The 17362-nt window shown below is 47.5% G+C and overlaps 1 protein-coding gene across 2 annotated transcripts in view; it reads left to right on the top strand.

Annotated features, from left to right (window-relative positions):
• The window catches only part of SENP2 (SUMO specific peptidase 2), a 52677-nt gene extending 44550 nt beyond the window's left edge, over positions 1-8127 (top strand). The window contains exons 13-17 of one of the 2 annotated variants that reach the window (XM_054039824.1): positions 3070-3273; positions 3406-3485; positions 4451-4535; positions 6447-6542; positions 7387-8127. In XM_054039824.1, the coding sequence (XP_053895799.1) occupies positions 3070-3273; positions 3406-3485; positions 4451-4535; positions 6447-6542; positions 7387-7449 (528 nt within the window). In that variant the 3' untranslated portion in view covers positions 7450-8127. Of the gene's footprint in view, positions 1-3069; positions 3274-3405; positions 3486-4450; positions 4536-6446; positions 6543-7386 lie in introns of those variants that run through there. The other variant, XM_054039825.1, reaches the window with a different exon arrangement.
• Positions 8128-17362: the final 9235 nt, after the last annotated feature.

The raw sequence follows: 17362 nt of genomic DNA, 5'->3' as shown, positions 1-17362 counted from the left end.
TGACGAGGGGGGGGGTCGGCGGCGGGGGGGGGTAGTTTGGTGCCTGCAGGGATCTTCCCTGATACCAGCCACGCGGTGGGGGGAGGGGTACCGTGATCATCCCAGAGAATTCATGGCGGGGGGGGGGGGGGGGGGTTAGTTTGTTTTCTGGTGCTGCTGAATGTTAACAGAAAAACCGCAGCACTCTACTTGCCTGAAGGGGCCCAGACAAGCCCCCCCACACTGCCCCCCCCCCCCCCCAACTGGCTGAGATTGGCCAGGCTTCTGCAGCACTCTACAGGCTATGCTTGGTATGTGGGAAAGGAGGGTGCAGAAGCTGTAAAACAATGGCTTACCATGGCCGCATGCAAGCCGAATTCTGTTGCCCAGACCTGTGATCTCTAGCAGCAAAGCCACAAGCACTCAGCATTAAGAGGCAAAATGCGACCTTGCACAGAAATCACATGTGCTATGTAATGTGAACAGTGTTGGTCACCGTGAAAGAGTATAAGCATTGTTCTGCAAAATGTAGCTTTTAAAACAATTCTCTCTTTTTTTCCCCTCCCTACAGCAGCTGCAAATTCCTCAAGCCTCCCTCCTCCATCCCGAAGGTTATCACAGATAAGGCATCATAAGAAGAAGACGCGGGAGGACATGTTTTCTGAAATTATGCAATCCAGCAGGAGTGACAGAGCTCATCTGAATGAGTGGAAGGAAACAGTTTCAAAGTATAGGAAAGAAGTCAGTGAACGTGAGGAGAGGAGGGACCAACGTGAGGAGAGGAGAGACGATCGAGATGAGAGATGGCGGCAGGAAGACCAGAGGATGAAGGATGCAACGCTGGGGCTGCTCCGGCGTCTGGTGGAGGTTCAGGAACGGCTGCTGGAAAACAGACTGCCGCTTCAGCCCCTGTTCCACCCTCCCCCCTCCCCATGTTCCGTATCCTCCTCACCCAGACGTGTAAGAACGTGGGGGGGGAGGCTCCGTACACCTTCCCATTCCACCCCAGTAGACAGCCCAAGCAAAAGGCTGTCATTTTTTTAACCTTTTCTTTGTGGCTTTTTCCTTCCCAGCAATCCTCCTCCCAAATACCACCCGGGTTCCCTCCCTCTTTTTCTAATCTATTAATAAAGAATAAATTATTTTTAAATGATAGTGACTTTATTTGGTTTGAAAGAAAGATGGGGGAAGGGGCAGGGTGGGTTCCTTACAGAAAATCAGTCAGTAAAGGGGGAGGGTTTTCATGAAGGAGAAACAAACAGATATTTCACACGGTAGCCTGGCCAGCCATGAAACTGGTTTTCAAAGCTTCTCTGATGCACAGCGCTTCATGGTGTGATCTTCTAATCGCCCTGGTGTCTGGCTGCGCGTAATCAGCAGCCAGGCGATTTGCCTCAGCCTCCCACCCCGCCATAAAGGTCTCCCCCTTACTTTCACAGAGATTGTGGAGCACACAGCAAGCAGAAATAACAATGGGGAGATTTCTTTGGCTGAGGTCAGAGCGAGTCAATAATGAACGCCAGCGACCTTTTAAACGGCCAAATGCACATTCTACCACCATTCTGCACTTGCTTAGCCTGTAGTTAAACAGCTCCTGACTCCTGTCCAGGCTGCCTGTGTATGGCTTCATAAGCCATGGCATTAAGGGGTAGGCTGGGTCCCCAAGAATAACTATGGGCATTTCAACATCCCCAACGGTTATTTTCTGGTCCGGAAAGTAAGTCCCTTGCTGCAGCCCTTTAAACAGAGTAGTGTTCCTGAAGACGCGAGCGTCATGAACCCTTCCCGCCCAGCCCGCGTTGATGTTGGTGAAACGTCCCTTGTGATCCACAAGTGCTTGCAGCACCATTGAAAAGTACCCCTTGCGGTTTATGTACGCGGTGGCTTGGTGCTCCGGTGCCAAGATAGGGATATGGGTTCCATCTATTGCCCCACCACAGTTAGGGAATCCCATTGCAGCAAAACCATCCACTATAGCCTGCACATTTCCCAGAGTCACTAACTTTCGTAGCAGCACCTGAGTGATTGCTTTGGCTACTTGCATCACAGCAGCCCCCACAGTAGATTTGCCCACTCCAAATTGATTCCCGACTGACCGGTAGCTGTCTGGCGTTGCAAGCTTCCACAGGGCTATCGCCACGCGCTTCTCAACTGTGAGGGCTGCTGTCATCTTGGTATTCTGGCGTTTCAGGGCAGGAGACAGCAAGTCACAAAGTTCCATGAAAGTGCCCTTACGCATGCGAAAGTTCCGCAGCCACTGGGAATCGTCCCAGACCTGCAACACTATGCGGTCCCACCAGTCTGTGCTTGTTTCCCTTGCCCAGAATCGGCGTTCCATGGATAGAATCTGCCCCATTAACAACATGATCTCCAAAGCACTGGGGCCTGTGGTTTCACTGAATTCTGTGTCCGTGTCTGTGTCCATGTCCTCATCATGCTTGTTGCTGCGCTGCCGCCGCTGCCTCCTCGCCTCGTTTTTCTGGTCCTGGCTGAGCATAAACTCCACGAGAACGCGCAAGGTGTTTGCAATATTCATGAGTGCTGTCTTGACCTCAGCGGGCTCCATGCTTGCCGTGGTATGGAGTCTGCAGTGTTCACCCACCCAGGAAAAAAGGCGCGAAAATGGTTGTCTGCCGTCCGTTGCTTTCATGCAGGGAGGGAGGGAGGGAGTGAGGCTGTACCCAGAACCACCTGCGACGATGTTTTTTGTCCCATCAGGCACTGGGATCTTAACCCACAATCCCAATGGGTGCGGGAGACTGCGGGAACTATGGGATAGCTATGGAATTGCTACCCACAGTGCAACGGTGCAGAAATCGACGCTAGCCCCGGTACTTGGACGCACACCACCGAATTACTGTGCTAGTGTGGCCGCACTCATTTCGACTTTATACAACCTGTTTCTCAAATCCGAATTATCTAAATTCGGATTAATCCCGTAGTGTAGACATACCCTTAGAACTTGAGTTGACGTCAGTGTGGTCTTTTCAGACTGCAAATTCTGAAGAGTCCAGCAGATAAAGCTTAACTTTAACAGCTAAATGAGTGTCTCCCCTTCATTCTCTGAACTCTACTCTCTCTATTATATAGGTAATCAATTTCTACATGAATCTTCTGGTGGAGAGAAATAAGCAGCAGGGATTTCCAGTGCTTCATGCTTTCAGTACTTTCTTCTACCCCAAATTAATTTCTGGGGGTTACCAGGCAGTAAAAAGATGGACCAAAGGTGTGGATCTCTTCAAGCAAGACCTTATCTTTGTGCCCATTCACCTGAGGGTACATTGGGGATTAGTGGTGAGTCAAATTGGCCCATCCTTGGAATTGGAAGGGAAAGGAAAACCTAGAAAAGGCTTTAGGTCTTGCTCCGTAGGCAGCAGGGAGTCTTTGGCTACGTCTGTTGCACCAATGCCTGTCTTTCAATAACAGGTAATAGATGTCAGAAGAAAGACTATCAAATACTTTGACTCGATGGGACAAAGAGGCCACAGTATCTGTGAGATTTTGCTGTAAGTAGATGCTTTAGTGAATCTATCATTGCGTTTCACACATACAGGAAGGATTTTTCCACAATCACTCACTGGATAATGTGCTTTACGTAGCACAAGACTTACCCTTAAGGGACAAGAATCTCTTCCTGGGCTAGTCACTGCCAGTAATGTGCAAATTGTAACATCATCCAGCTGCTAATTATATTCTGTCGTCCTGGGGACATTTGAGTATGTCTTATGAACGAACCATCATTGAGTGACCTGTTACAGCTCTGATGCCAATAGAAAGACACAATCCATTCCTCTTTCAGAATATTAACCTCAACACACTTCATAGGACCAGAACTCCTTCCTAGGGGATACTGACATCCTCTATTGCCAGTGAGAGACCCCTCTACTTTCTAGCTCTTCTGCCATTTTTTGCAGCTCTTAAGTAACCCACCAAATTGTATTGCACACATAATCCTCTTGTGTGCTCTATTAGAGACATTGGAGTTAATTTTTATGTAAATAATAATCCTTTCAGTATGTTTGTTTGGCACTGACTCTTCTATTGCACCAGTACTCCTATTTCATGTTGCATAAAATCACCCTGTACTGCCCACCTCTGTTGGAAATTGACTTCTGAAGAAAGGGTCTGTGTGACCTTGTAAATCACTACCAGTATCTCATGTGCCTCACTTTTTCTGGTAGTGCCCCATCTGAGACCCGAGTCCAATATAACATGGCTTCAGCATTACCTGTGAAGTCTCTAACTTCTGATCTAAAATCTCTTACGTAATGTGAATAGTTCCTAGGCACATGTGGGTTTACCTTCAGCATAGTATGATTATATCCTATAATCCTCCTTCCTGGTACTTCAGGTCTTTGGTGCATAATTAGTGAAGACCTTGTCAGGCAACTTTACAGACGATTGGCCTAAAATATGAAGACCTTTGATTAGAAAAGTCTGATACCTCTTTTTGTTTTGTTTCGTTGAACAGCCAATATCTGCAGGAAGAAAGCAAAACCAAGAGGAACCTAGATATTGATCCTTCAGAGTGGACACTTTACAGCATGAAATCACATGTATGTGAACAGTATTTGAGTCTGATCCATGTACTGTAGCCCCACACCACAAATGCCTTCAGGAGAAACAATTATAAGTTTTGAATGGCTGTTTGTGGGCTTTTTCTAATGCCCATAATACAGCAATCCAAACTGGACACAGGAATCAATGTTTTGATGGACTCTTTAGCAGTGTCTTTTATTTATTTGATTGGCCTGTCACTGCTTCTTTCCTGACTCAGTTTAGACGTGAAAAATATGCTAGCAATTTGGAGTGGACTGGAGTCCTTGGAAAATCCATCCAGCTTTCTTCCTTTGGTCCAATAAGCTGGTGCTGTGTCCAAGAAAAATCTCAATCTCCATTATTCCTTAGTAGGGCGAAGGCCATGTTGAGATTAGCACTTGTGTCAGCAAAACTTTTATCGCTCAACGGGGTGTGTGTGTGTGTGGGGGGGGAACCCGCCCCGGAGTGACATAAGCTTTGTTGGCATAAGCTCTGGTGTGCACAGCACTGTCGGCGGGAGACGCTCTCCTGCTGACATAACTACCGCCTTGTGTTGAGCTGGTTTTATTATGTCGACGGGAGAGCTCTCTTCCATCAGCATAATGCGGCTACATGAGCGCTCTGATCGCAGCACAGCTGTATCAGTAGAGCTATAACCTTGTAAGTGTAGACATGGCCTTTACCTTCATTCTTTTAAGGCGCATGCTGATGCATGAAAGATGTCAACAGTTCCTGTACAGGAACTATATACAGTAGTTGATCTTTTGTACATGTGCTCACTGTTTCTTGGACTGCAGCTGTGAATCTGGCTTTGAGCTTTTGACGATATTACTGTATTGGGGTAGTAGTGCAAATTTAAAAAAAAATTTTTTTTATGATAGGTAGCTTTTTGTGCTATTTGAAAGACTCGTCTTCCTTCTGCAAAGATGGTTTCAAATTACTGCTGTTGTCCATGCTTGACCTAGAATCTTCTAAAATAAATGTCGGTTCTGTCATGTTCTCCAAATAGCTTTGTCTGTAGAGATCCTCCACCCCTCATTTTGTCACCATCTAGATTGGGTTTGGAGGAAGGAAAAAAAATCAAAGGTGCTGGAGGGGAGAGGGGCATAGCCTCGCATAGAACATGCCCTGTTGTGAGCTGGAATTGCTCTTTCCCAGTTCTCAAAGCTTTCTAGGGGCTTTGGCACATTCAGTTCAGAGGAACTCTTAGGATGCCTGTGGAGCTGTGAACTCCAGCTGCAGGTGAATAGCTCCTGTTGCTTTGTGCTCAGGCAGTAGTAATTCATATAATAGATCCCACGCATTAGTCCTTCCCCTGGATAGTTGGAGTTGTCTTGCCCTGGGTCACTGGAGAACAAGCTGACATTGACCATTCTGATTTGTAGCCAGTACCTTGTGGGGAGGGAATTAAAGGTCAGAGCTAAATTCTCCCCACATGCAACTTCCACTATGATCAATGAGAGCTGTTCATGCATCATCAAAGGCAAAACTTGTCCTTTAGTAGCTCTCATTGTACAGAATGGGAATTCCCTCCGTCACTTGCAGGAAGCACTAATTCAGGAGTGGGGGAATCTGTATTCTTTCTAGTAAGCAGTATTAGTAGGGTTCAAAGCCCCACTGGGGCCTGGGGCCCATAGTACACACTTATGTAAGGACATCCTGGGCCGGGAAAGTGTGCATTCTAAAGATTTGACAGGTGAAGGACCGGGATGTTCCTTACCAGCAAAGGGAACATAGTGCAGCTGTAGTTATGTGATTTGTGAGGAGGTGTTAAAGCTTATTTCCTGGATTGGAGGACACAACCGGCTCATTAAAATGCTGCTGATACACAGTACTGAAGACAATGCATTGCATATCTTGTAAGAAAGGTACACTTAAAGCAAGGTGAAAGGACTAACATGCAACTTGCTCCCACTGCTCACTTGTAGGAAATTCCACAGCAGCTGAACGGAAGTGACTGCGGGATGTTTACCTGTAAATATGCAGACTATATCTCCAGAGACAAACCTATCACTTTCACTCAGGTGAGGAAAGCTCTACAAATTTTTTTTCTCTCCTGCTGGTAATAGCTCACCTTAACAGATCACTCTCATTATAGTGTGTATGGTAACACCCATTGTTTCTCTGTGTGTGTGTGTGTGTGTGTGTCTCTTCCTACTGTATTTTCCACTGCATTCATCTGATGAAGTGAGTTTTAGCCCGCAAAAGCTTATGCTCAAATAAATTTGTTGGTCTCTAAGGTGCCACAAGTACTCCTGTTCTTTAAACTGACCTGTGGTGCCTCCAATCTCTGGGTATGTTTTCCCTGTCACCTGACTCCTCTAGTTAAATTGTAAGCTCATCTCTTGCTAGTTACACAACACCTACCCCCATGGGTCCTGGTCTTGGCTAGGGCCTCCAGGTGCTAGTACTGACAAGTGAGTCCTCCCAGCCCTGTGAGCTGCATTCCCTGCCTTTGCTTATGTCCATTTGCCAAGCATCATGTCTTAGTCCTCTGGTGCGGGGGGCTGGAGCTGTTTGTAGTAGTAGACTTGACCTTAGTTATGGCATCTTCGAGGCTCCTTTCCAAAAAGCTTTTTCACAAGTTAAAATACTGGCTGTTTTCAGCTGCACTGGGCTTTTCTTAAAGGACGTGCAAATTCTCAGTCATGACATTCATGTTTTTCATTAAAGTCAGCATTTGCCAGAGCATTGCATTTTCTGTCCCTTAGTGTAGGGCAAAGTTGTGGTATCAAATACCATTGCATGGAACTGTGGCAAATGTTGAACACTGACTGTTATGGTCAGTGCCTACAGAATGTGGACAAATACGCTTATTCTGACCCCTTTTACTCTGGTTTAGTGTTTAATAGTGTCTTTTACTTTTAGCACCACATGCCTCACTTCCGCAAAAAGATGGTATGGGAGATACTTCATCAACAGCTGCTGTGACCCCAGTCTGAGAGATACTCACACAGTGATTCTATGATCCACCACGTAGTGACAATTAGTTCTTGGCTAAACTAATTTGTTTGAATGCCTTATTTCAAAAGGCACTTGGGCTAACAGCTTCCTCTCTTCAGAGTAGGCTGTAAAGCAGTGGTTTTGTCCGCTCCAGAGAATTACATTTGTTTGGAATATGCTAATGCATCCTAACCGCAAAGCAAAGAGATCTCTGCAGCCTCTGAGTTGTGACTCCTAAGGGACTGGATTGGGTGGTTAAGAACAGATCCCAAACAAACTGCATCAGTTCATGTCGCTGAAGACTGGCAACTTCTAGTGCTTCACTGCAGCCATTGGAACTGTGGTGCAAACTCTGGCTGGCGCATGGAGGTATCCTGTGCAACTGTAGAACTGTCACTGTCTGTCTGAAATCATCTTCACGAGGACAACATGTTTAGCTACTGGTTCAAGGAGAGGTTTGCTCTGCTTCTGGAAGATAGAAGACTCCACTTGATTCCTAAAACTGGATTTGTAAAGACCCTAGGAGCAAGGCATTTATGTTTTGATTTGTAACAAATCCATAGTGAAGCCCCTGTAGCTGGGGTTCAGTATTTGTTTCAAGAGACTGTCCCATGTGAAAATGAATATTTATTTTTCTTTATTAAAATGAAAGTGTGCTGTAACTTATGGAAGGGGTCTTTTCTGGACTAAAATCTGCAGGAAGAGAACCAGAGTAAATTTGCAGTTACCTTTTCAAAATATTTTTGCATAGGAAAGTTAGTTTCCAGTTCACTTTAACATGAATAAAGAACAGGAGTACTTGTGGCACCTTAGAGACTAACAAATTTTTTCATGAAGTTGATGGATTTCCACTCCATACGGCTAAATGCAGTGCCTTGCATAATTTGTTAGTCTCTAAGGTGCTACAAGTACTCCTGTTCCTTTTGCGGATACAGACTAACATGGCTGCTACTCTAAAATTTAACATGAATGTGATGTTCCGTTAAGAGGTCTGGAAGAGTTTAAGATGAAGAATATAAGAATTGAGGAGGCTGAATACCCTGCGTCAGCAGGTAGTAGGGGAATTTAAATTATTCAGCAGATGGGGTTGAATGTTATAAGTGGGGAGGGGGATATACAGGATGAGAGGAAGAATGGCCCAGTGGTTGGGGTGTTAACCTGAGACTGGGTTCAGTTCCTCACTCTGTCACAGCCTGCTTGTGGGACCATGGACACGTCACTGTGCTTGGATACTAGAAGAGGGTATTTGCATGCTGCACATTTCCACATGGCCTTCATTTTGCTCTTTGGCTAGGTTTCCAGTCACTAAGCACCCCTCACAGCAGCCCACATTGTCCCTCGTGTGCACATGACCCAGAGAGGTTTAGTTAAGGTGAGACACTCAAATTGGGAGGAACCCTGGTCTCCTAACTCCCAATCCCACAATTTACCCACAAGACCATCTTCATAAGCAGCTTATGTTAATGCTTATGTAAGTGGAGATGACACTCACCATAATAGGCAGATGTTACTAGAGGAGGGAAACAAAAGATCATTGCATGGCAGTGATTTCTATTCAGTTAAGTTTAACATGAGAAGGCGAACCCTGCCCTCTAGAGGGGGGATGTCAAACATACTGTCTGCCAGCTGCATCTAGCCCATATAGTTTCATCTATCTTGCAGACTTCACCTGAATCTTCTGGCTTGTCTTCATGACATCATAGTCCGCATTACAGGTGTGTGGTTTGTAGAGTGCATCAAAGTGTTTCACTCTAACTCACCTGTAGACTCTGTTAGTGTGCACTGATGCAGTCCTGTTTCAAACAGGACTACATCAGTCTGCACTAAAGAACATTGAGTGCATGCCAGCAGGGCCCACCTGGAGAAGTTGGAGCACAACACGCTGGTGCATTCCATACCCTACATAGTCCACATGGGGCAGGGTAGACAAGCCCTTAATTTCATTATTAGGACAACGGTGGTCGACGTGGTTATTTGCTCCAAAGTTGATGCTCTGGTTCAAGTTAAGAGATGCCAGGTTTCTGGGAGCAGCAGTAGTCACTAAAATCTAAAATAAATGTAAGTAATTACCAACAGAGAAATTAACACCAAAATTAGCCTTTGTAGAGTGTGGCCTGCATCAAGTTGCAAGGTGTCCAATCAGGCCAGACATACACAATGAGTTTGACACCCCTGCACTACAGTCAAGTTATGATTTTGAAATGATAATCTTCAAAACAAAGTGTAGTACAGGACAGAATCAACTCAAATGCTGAAGAAATGCCACCATTAAATAGCCTCCAAAGGAAACTTTCTCTTTTAGTTTTACCTTAGAATTTGAAATTTATCTTCCGGGCTGCTCTGGGAGGTCTCAGATGTGTAGTGGGAGGGGAACACAGTTCCTGATATTTAATTGTTCACCCATTCAAGTTCTTACGTCTTCCAAATGAATATTTTGAACACACCAACCAGTGTTGAAATGTTAGTGGCAAGGTGGTGGTCTTTCCACTCATCTGCACCTGTCTGTAGCAAAAAAATCGAGGCTTTGATTTCTCTGATTATGTCAAAGGGTGCTGAGGGAGATCTACCTAGGGGATCACATCAGATTAGTGCTGCATATGAACATAAAACCTAACTCACTTCACATTTTTTCCCTGCAGAGTTACATTTGTGCAGTTTCCACTTTTAAGGCTTTCACTCCAGTAGGCTCACAGTGATTAGCTGAGATCAATAGCCAGCCCCCACTACCCCTTTTGAGGAAGCAATATTGAAAGTTTTTCACATAAAAGTTGGATCTACAGTGGGGCTTGAGCCAAGCTGGAGACAGTCACGCATGTGCAGCATGATTGGGATTCCTTTGCAAGCCAGTATTTGCAGGCAAAATGACGAGCAACTGCCACACCATAACATGCTGTGGCCATTCAACCTGAGCAGCACCTGCATAGTGGGAGTTTACTCCTGCCCATGGCAGCTTTTTGAAGAATGTGGTGTGCATGTTTGTTGCTCTTTGCCTGGGTCTTGCCAGGGCTTCTTTTGCATGTGTTGTCTTTGCTTTCAGGGTACTTGGGCAGCTAATTCCTTTTGATTTCAATGGAAGTAGGGCCTAAATAACTTTTGAGGAGCTGGGCCTGGTTTAAGATCTATTTCAAAAGCCAAGTGCAGACTCAAATTGTTCTGAAGCTTTCTGTGCCTCATAAGCAAGGCCACAATGTTAGCACAGGGATATTTAGTATATTTCAGGGCAGGGGTGTGGGGAAAAATGATTAGTTATGGAGAGGTCACCAAATGTAGTTTTCATGACATCTGCATACACAAGTATATAGTGGGGGCATTAGAGTGAGCCCTGCACCATGGGGCCTGGCTCCCCATTTCGGGCACTGTTGCCCAGAGTGTCAGCACCTCTCAACCTTGGCTCATCTGCGCCTCCCTCTCCATCTACAGTGGGGCAGATGGGCCAAACCTGTGTGGCATTGTGACCTACCGCAAGGAGTCATAATGCCACTTGGATGAATCCAATGTCTTTTTACAGCCATTTCCAAGATTTCAGACTTTATTCAACTGCATGATTTCTGTGAGATCTGATAAAATTCTAGCCCCAGCAGGGCCCTGGGTGCAAGTTTGGGATCATGTGGTCCAATGATTACTCAGGTAAAGCTTCCCATAGCAGTAATATTCTAAAACCTGTAGGTGCTGTGAGATTTTCTTGAAAATTGTTGTTCCCTAACAGTAGGGTTACCATATCTAATAAATAAAAAAAGAGGACCCTCCATGGGCCCTGGCCCTGCCCATTTCCCCACCCTAGCCCCGCCCCTTCCCCATCCTAACTCCGCCCCCTCCTCCCTCCCACTCCCAGCCAGGGGGAAAGGGCTGCCCCAGGGCTACTGGCTTCAGGGTTTGCCGGGCAGCCCCCAGACCCTGCGCCCCCGGCCGGCGCTTCCCCAGCGCAGCTGGAGCCCGGGAGGGGAAGCGCCCAGCTGGGGGCGCAGGGTCTGGAGGCTGCCCAGCAAACCGTGAAGCCGGTAGCGCTCTGGCTTTGGGCAGCCCCTATGCCTCCGGACCCTGCGCCCCCAGCCGGGCACTTCCCCTCCCGGGCTCCGGAGGCCCGGGGGGCTGCCCGAAGCCGGTAGCTCTCCAGCAGCCCGGCTCTTAAACAGAGTCGGGGAGGAGCAGAGCCGCCATTTTCCCGGACATGTTCAGCTTTTTGGCAATTCCCCCCGGATGGGGGTTTGACTGCCGAAAAGCCGGACATGTCTGGGAAAAAGAGAACTTATGGTAACCCTAAGCCTAACAGAGATGGGCTAGAGCTGGGACTTATTGACATGTGACACTTTACTGCTCCAACTCCTGTGTGGACACTCCTGGCTCAGAAAGTGGGATATGCTACTTTGGACAAAAGAATTCTGACTGGTCCAGGGGATGTTCTCTCTGTGTAACTGTACCAGTAAATTTCTCCCTGTACCCATGAGCTTTGTGAGAAGAACAGCCAGTGAGATGAATAGGTCAGTTCCCACCTCTGCACTATTGTATGGCTGTATTCATCTCCAGCCTGTGGTTATTTGTGTGGGGATGTTAGTGAGTTGATACCTCTCAGAGCCTCATGCTGTGGAGGTTTGTGCAAAGCCTGTTCCCACTTGCTGCCTCTAGCTTGTAATTGTTCTCAGAGACCACCTCCCCCCATGAATCTTAGATGCTGCCATTGTCTTCCCTCTCTGGACGATATAATCCTAATTCTTTAATCAGCCCAAAACACTGGTGTGGCCACAGCCTCCTGCTCATAGTGAAGACTGACAGAGGGAAGCTATGCTGCTATCCCATAAGAATGGCAGTACTGGGTCAGACCAAAGATCCATCTAGCCCAGTATCCTGTCTACTGACAGTGGCCAATGCCAGGTGCCCCAGAGGGAGTGAACCTAACAGGCAATGATCAAGTGATCTCTCTCCTGCCATCCATCTCCATCCTCTGACAAACAGAGGCTAAGGACACCATTCCTTACCCATCCTGGCTAATAGCCATTAATGGACTTAACTACCATGAATTTATCCAGTTCTCTTTTAACTCTGTTATAGTCCTAGCCTTCACAACCTCCTCAGGTAAGGAGTTCCACAAGTTGACTGTGCACTGCGTGAAGAACTTCCTTGTATTTGTTTTAAACCTGCTGCCTATTAATTTCATTTGGTGACCCCTAGTTCTTGTATTATGGGAATAAGTAAATAACTTTTCCTTATCCACTTTATCTACATCACTCATGATTTTATATACCTTTATCATATCCCCCTTAGTCTCCTCTTTTCCAAGCTGAAGAGTCCTAGCCTCTTTAATCTCTCCTCATATGGGACCCGTTCCAAACCCCTAATAATTTTAGTTGCCCTTTTCTGAACCTTTTCTAGTGCCAGTAGATCTTTTTTGAGATGAGGAGACCACATCTATACGCAGTATTCGAGATGTACCATCGATTTATATAAGGGCAATAATATATTCTCAGTCTTATTCTCTATCCCCTTTTTAATGATTCCTAACATCCTGTTTGCTTTTTTGACCGCCTCTGCACACTGGGTGGACATCTTCAGAGAACTATCCACGATGACTCCAAGATCTTTTTCCTGATTTGTTGTAGCTAAATTAGCCCCCATCATATTGTATGTATAGTTGGGGTTATTTTTTCCAATGTGCATTACTTTACATTTATCCACATTACATTTCATTTGCCATTTTGTTGCCCAATCACTTAGTTTTGTGAGATCTTTTTGAAGTTCTTCACAGTCTGCTTTGGTCTTAACTATCTTGAGCAGTTTAGTATCATCTGCAAACTTTGCCACCTCACTGTTTACCCTTTTCTCCAGATCATTTATGAATAAGTTGAATAGGATTGGTCCGAGGACTGACCCTTGGGGAACACCACTAGTTACCCCTCTCCATTCTGAGAATTTACCATTAATTCCTACCCTTTGTTCCTGGTCTTTTAACCAGTTTTCAATCCATGAAAGGACCTTCCCTTTTATCCCATGACAGCTTAATTTACATAAGAGCCTTTGGTGAGGGACCTTGTCAAAGGCTTTCTGGAAATCTAAGTACACTATGTCCACTGGATCCCCCTTGTCCACATGTTTGTTGACCCCTTCAAAGAACTCTAATAGATTAGTAAAACACGATTTCCCTTTACAGAAACCATGTTGACTATTGCTCAACAGTTTGTTTTTCTATGTGTCTGACAATTTTATTCTTAACTATTGTTTCAACTAATTTGCCTGGTACCGACGTTAGACTTACCGGTCTGTAATTGCTGGGATCACCTCTAGAGCCCTTTTTAAATATTGGCATTACATTAGCTAACTTCCAGTCATCGGGTACAGAAGCTGATTTAAAGGACAGGTTACAAACCTTAGTTAATAGTTCTGCATCTTCACATTTGAGTTCTTTCAGAACTCTTGGGTGAATGTCATCTGGTCCCGGTGACTTGTTAACGTTAAGTTTATCAATTAATTCCAAAACCACCTCTAGTGACACTTCAATCTGTGACAGTTCCTCAGATTTGTCACCTACAAAAGCTGGCTCAGGTTTGGGAATCTCCTTAACATCCTCAGCCATGAAGACTGAAGCAAAGAATCCATTTAGTTTCTCCGCAATGACTTTATCGTCTTTAAGCGCTGCTTTTGTATCTCTATCATCAAGGGGCCCCACTGGTTGTTTAGCAGGCTTCCTGCTTCTGATGTACTTAAAAAACATTTTATTACCTTTGGAGTTTTTGGCTAGCTGTTCTTCAAACTCCTCTTTGGCTTTTCTTATTACATTCTTGCACTTAATTTGGCAGTGTTTATGCTCCTTTCTATTTGCCTCACTAGGATTTGACTTCCACTTTTTAAAGGAAGTCTTTATCTCTCACTGCTTCTTTAACGTGGTTGTTAAGCTACGGTGGCTCTTTTTTAGTTGCATTCAATCTCCGGAAAGCTGCTGCGTGCTGTTGCCACCTGAAATGTCAGCCTTGATTCAAACCAGGCCAACAAAGGCCCAGGATCTCTGGAAACCGAGATGGCTGCTTTGTGGGAGGGGAAGAGAGCCTTGCTGCTGGTGGAAGAGTTTAACTTTGCCATGAGTTGCTCTTCTCTACATTGGAGCCTGGGCTGCTGGTTTATTTGTGTCTCATCCCTCTTCTTTTCTGAGCCCATTTCCTCCTCAGCTAGAGAAAAAATGAAAGGAAGAGCAGTGCATTATCTGTCACAGGGAGGATACTTGTATATGTATTGCCCCTCAGTGGTCCAGCAAGGGCACCCACTCAGGTTTCTGGCTCCCTTGGCTCTCACCTCTCCTGGGTGGAGATAGACCTCGCTGCTCCCTTCTGACTGGGGTACTTCCAGGCTGTACAGTTCCCTGGTCAGCAGCTGCCAGGCCTCAGCCTGTTTGTTGCGGGTATTTTAAGTATGTCGTAGGCAGGGCGGGGCTTCTGTGACGTTTTGTTTATTGCCCATGACATGTATGTGACTTTTACTAAAAAACACCCAGATAAAAACCTTACTCTTACTGCTTGTCATTATGACATGGGCTCGAGGGCAGGTCACAGCCCAAGCTGCTTGGGCACTGCCTCCCCACTGGTGGCCGGGGGCTAGCACAGGTGCAGCGGATGCAGGCTGGTGGCAGACACAGCTGTCCAGGAGTTGCTTATATCTTGAGGCCACTAGGCTGTGTGAATGAGTCTCGGCTGCCCTGGTTTTGGTCAGACACACACCTCGATGCCATTGCTGTCTGGCTCAACCGCAGTAAGTTTTGAATGCTGCAGCAGCTTGCTTCCAAACTGTCTGGGAATGGGTGCAGCTTCAGGGACCAGAACACCAGCAGGCGCCTGAAAGAAGAGAATGGCAGGGGCGGAGGACAGAAATGAACAAAGTGAGGGAGGGGAGATGGGGGGCACTCTGGTATGAGGGGGCAGGGGAGAGGGATGGGGGGCATACAGAGCCCCCTTGCATGGGGGGGGAGGAGAGGGTTTAGACTGGGCTGGGCATGGGTGGAGAATGGGGGACCCTGGGATGGGGGAAATGGAACTGGGGTGCACAGAACTAAGCCTTGGCAGAGACAGGTGTCTACAGGTCAGTGATTACTGTCTGTCCCTCGTGCAGTACCGGGGCAGCAGAGAGTGGTGCTGGGATGTTGGGTGATCCTGTATCATCAGGCAGCGGTGCCTAGGTGACTGTCTGGGTGATAGGGATCTGTGCTAAGGTGATCTTAGGTGGGAGGCTGGCTGGTACCAGGAGCGTGAGGACCAGTGCCTCGATTCCAGCAATCTGTGCCCGGGGGAAGGAGAGCGCAGTGCCAGGGACCTGGGCCTTCTAGCCAGCGACCGAGGTTGCGGGACCGGTGTCCTAGGCTGGTGTCTGGCATGGCATTTGCGATGCTGGCAGGCCTACCAGGTTTTTGGCTGCTTGGACTGTCTGGGGCGATGAAGATCCCCATAGGAGCTGGAATCCTCCACCACTCCCAGGAGTTGGAGGAGGATCCCTGGCTGGACCAGGGGGGTCTGTCTGTAGCAGTATTTCCCTATATCTCTGGGGCAGGCATGTGGCCTGAACCAGGTCCTTTGCCTAGCACCCCCCTTCCCCTCCTTGGGTGGAGCCAGGGAACCCTTTCCTTTAGTTGCTTCTTGGGCACAGCTGAGGGGGAAACAGTGCTGGCAGGATGCCAGTGCCGGCAGGGCACTGATGCCGAGGTGCCAGGAGAGGAGTTCTGGTGGGAGGGCTTGGAGGTTGCGCTGTGCACGGTGTCGATCAGGAGGGCTTTCAAGCACATGTCCCTCTCCTTTTGGGTTTTGGGATGAAATTTTTTTTAAATCTGCACTTGTCCTTTTATATGGGATTCCCCCAAGCTCTTCAAACAGCTGCTGTGGTGGGCCTGGTGCATGAGGAACAGGCCTTGATGCCCTGCTCCAGGGCGAAGCCCCAGCTGGGACTCTTACCACTAAACTTACAATTAAATTGGCTCACTAAGGACCTAAGAACTATATACAAAGGGAATAACAATTGGCTGTTAAGAACTGCTAATGCTTTTGGGATGCAAGACAAAGAGTGCTGACTGTCACAGGTGTAGGGCTGGTGGTGCCTAATATACTGCTGCATGGCCTATCAGAGGGTGCCCCAGCTGACCCCACAGCTACTGCTAAGGCAAAAATCTCCAACTGCACGTGGGTGTGCACACACCTAGAATGGAAGTGACATGAGCAAGCACTTGAAGAAAAATGAGGGGTTCAGGGTGCAGAGGGGGCTCTGGGGTGGGGATGAGGGGTTTGAACTACAGGAGGAGACTCAGGGCTGGGGCCAAGGGGTTCAAAGTGCAGGAGGGGATTAAGAGCTGGAGCAGGGGATTGGGTGTGGACTCTGGCTAGGGGATGTGAGCTCTGGGGCCAGGGATGATGGTTTGGGGGTGCGGGAGGAAGCTCAGGGCTGGGGGGTTCAGAGTGTTTGTGTGTGGGGGGGCTCAGGGCTGGGGATAAGCGGTTTGGGGCAGGGTGTGGGAGGTGCAGGCTCTGGTGTGGGGCTGGGGATCTTGGGGTGTAAGAGGGGGTTCAGAGTGCAGGATGGAGTTTGGGTGCTGGAGTGGGCTGGGGAGCGGATGCAGGCTCCAGCTGGGCGGTGCTTACCTTTGGCAGCTCCAGGAAGCGGCCAGCATGTCTGGCTCCTAGGCAGGAGCAGGGGGCTCTGTGCGCTCCCCCTACAGCGCCCATTGGCTGCAGTTTCTGGCTAATGGGAGCTGAGGAGCCAGCGCTCCAGGCGGGGGCAGCACATGGAGCCCCTGTGGTTGCCCCTGCGAGCCAGGCATGCCAGGAGCTGAACGGTGCCAGGGCAGGCAGGCAGCCTACCTTACTCCCTGATGGTCTAATTGCTTTGGGGCAGCCACCAATTTCTCCCACTCTTATATCCCCTCTGAGTAATGTTGCCA

Source organism: Malaclemys terrapin, chromosome 9, assembly GCF_027887155.1.
Source record: "Malaclemys terrapin pileata isolate rMalTer1 chromosome 9, rMalTer1.hap1, whole genome shotgun sequence".
In the NCBI taxonomy this organism is placed as follows: domain Eukaryota; kingdom Metazoa; phylum Chordata; order Testudines; family Emydidae; genus Malaclemys; species Malaclemys terrapin.
Note: the sequence above shows the minus strand (reverse complement) of the source record. Positions and strands in the feature narration are given on the sequence as shown.